At 41.3% G+C, this 2121-nt stretch overlaps 1 protein-coding gene across 1 annotated transcript in view; it reads left to right on the top strand.

Annotated features, from left to right (window-relative positions):
- BANK1 (B-cell scaffold protein with ankyrin repeats 1) overlaps positions 1-2121 on the top strand; it is a 240865-nt gene that overhangs the window by 226089 nt on the left and 12655 nt on the right. The window contains exon 12 of the mRNA XM_015405768.1: positions 1771-1839. Coding sequence (XP_015261254.1) covers positions 1771-1839 — 69 coding nt within the window. The remainder of the gene's footprint in view (positions 1-1770; positions 1840-2121) is intronic.

Below are 2121 nucleotides of genomic sequence, written 5' to 3'. Positions count from 1 at the left end.
ATTCATCTGCACATCAAGGAGAGCACAGGAAGCCGAGACTTCAAACCTGGCCAGATGGTGTTCCATGAGATAGAGTGTAGAGTTTCAAATATTGCCCCACCCATAGAGTACCTGCCCCTTTCTACATGCACCAATGAGGGAGGTCATGGGATGGACTTGTAAGTAGATGGGATTACAGTTTGGCAAGGTGCCACCCACCTGGAGATTCAACTATAAAAGTAAAGACCAAACGTTAGGTCTTTGCTAGCCACATCCCTTCTCAACGTCCTCTGTCTTCTTTTCTACCCCTAAAGTCCAGCTCTTTATCAAACAACCCTTTTGACCATCCTAGATCTCTTTCCCTAAAGTCCAGCTCTCTATCAAACAACCCTTCGACCATCCTAGATCTCTTGGACTGCAGCCAAAGAGGTCCATACTTTGCTGGCTGGTTCTAGCAAGTGTGATTTAGTTAACATCCCTAGGTATTACTTTCTTCCCATATCTTACATTGCATCAGACAAGACTTCAGGAACAGGCAAGTATAAACCGATAACTACCTACCTCCAAGTAAATAAGATACTATCTTGATATCTTTCTGTAACTCTAAAGGAAACTTGATTGTATGCGAATGTGAGACTGATTTTGTGTGTATGTGATTTTGATATTGCTCAGTAAAAAGACAATTTGTTTTGGAAAAACACCAGTCTCGTCTCCATCACTGGTACTCTCTGGAGCTGGCAGAACCTCCGTAAACTTTGGCAAGGACTCACGTTAAATTTAGTTAGCCATCTGCTGTAAATAAAGCGATTGGCGTAACACTATTTAGAAGGGTTTGGATGTTGTTTGAAAGTCTTGCTGGGGGAAGGATTTTTTTTACTCCTGTGTCTTGCAACATGATGTTCAAAGTAGGATCCCTGTTAATCTTGACACTGGTTCCATACTTCCTAGAAGCCTGAATAGCAGGCCCATAGCCAGAAGTTTTTTAAGGGACTTTTTTTTTTTGTTAAGGGGGCAGTATAGCATGGTGGAGAGCAGCCTGTTACTGCCATGCTTATACTAAATAATGAAGTCAAGTGGTATATCACACAAAAATGTTTCAGGTTTATTACAAAGATATTCACATGCAGAACGTATTGACTGCTCTAACAGGTAACAGACAACACACATTTTCAAACTGTTCCACTCTGAAGTTTAACAGGATGTGGTATAAGAGGTATGATGCAGGCAAAATTGGATTAGACCACATAAAAGAGATTTCATACTGCACCAAAAACTACTGGGACATAAAACCTGGTAATGGCTGTTCTTCCAGTCAGCATGTGTGTGACTATAGTGCTGGACCTAAGAGACCGAGGTGCAAGTCCCTACTGGTATTCTCAACCTCACTTATTTCACAGGATGGTTGTTGTAACCTGGTGATTTTAAAACTCTGTACTTAAAAATCAAACCTATGAAGCAGATTACAGCATAGGTTGCAAGCTGCAGTGGAAATGAAATGGAGGCACCAGTTGTTTAATGGGATGACTGCAGGTGTTGATATTTAAAGCAACATACTAGTCAGTGCTGACCCTGCTTAGATTCTGAGATCTGATGAGTTTGGGCTTGCGTGAGCTACCTCGGACAGTCTGTTAAATATTCGAAAGCATGAAATTCCAAAATAATACTTGTTTATACTATGAGAAATCTTTCTCCTCGCAATCTGTTTTCAAGGGCCTCGGATGCTCTCTGATAAACAACTTTCTTTTTTCCCGTGTTGCTGTTACAAGTTTTCTAATTTGCTGCTTATTGTAGTTTTTCAGCAAAAGGCAACCAGGATTCCTGCGGCTAATGAGAAGGCATTGTATGCAGTCAGAAAACCAGGTATGAGACTCACTTCTTATGTTTTTAACTGCATTTAACAAAGGACTAGAGAGTGTTTAATGGCAGTAGAGTGACTCATTTCTAGACCTAATAACTCTTCTTGTGTATACAACTAGTGTCATTAGCTGGCTGTTATCCCTAGCTCAGCTTGCATCAAGGTGTGTCTACATTGGTGGACTTTTGGCAAACAGAGGCAACCTCTGCTGTCAGCCTGTTAAGGTCCTTTGCTAGTCTTCATTGCTAATGGTGGCAAACACATTCCAGACGGGACGGAATCATGGT

Source organism: Gekko japonicus, unplaced genomic scaffold (assembly GCF_001447785.1).
Source record: "Gekko japonicus isolate JY-2015 unplaced genomic scaffold, Gekko_japonicus_V1.1 scaffold81, whole genome shotgun sequence".
NCBI classification, from domain to species: domain Eukaryota; kingdom Metazoa; phylum Chordata; class Lepidosauria; order Squamata; family Gekkonidae; genus Gekko; species Gekko japonicus.
Note: the sequence above shows the minus strand (reverse complement) of the source record. Positions and strands in the feature narration are given on the sequence as shown.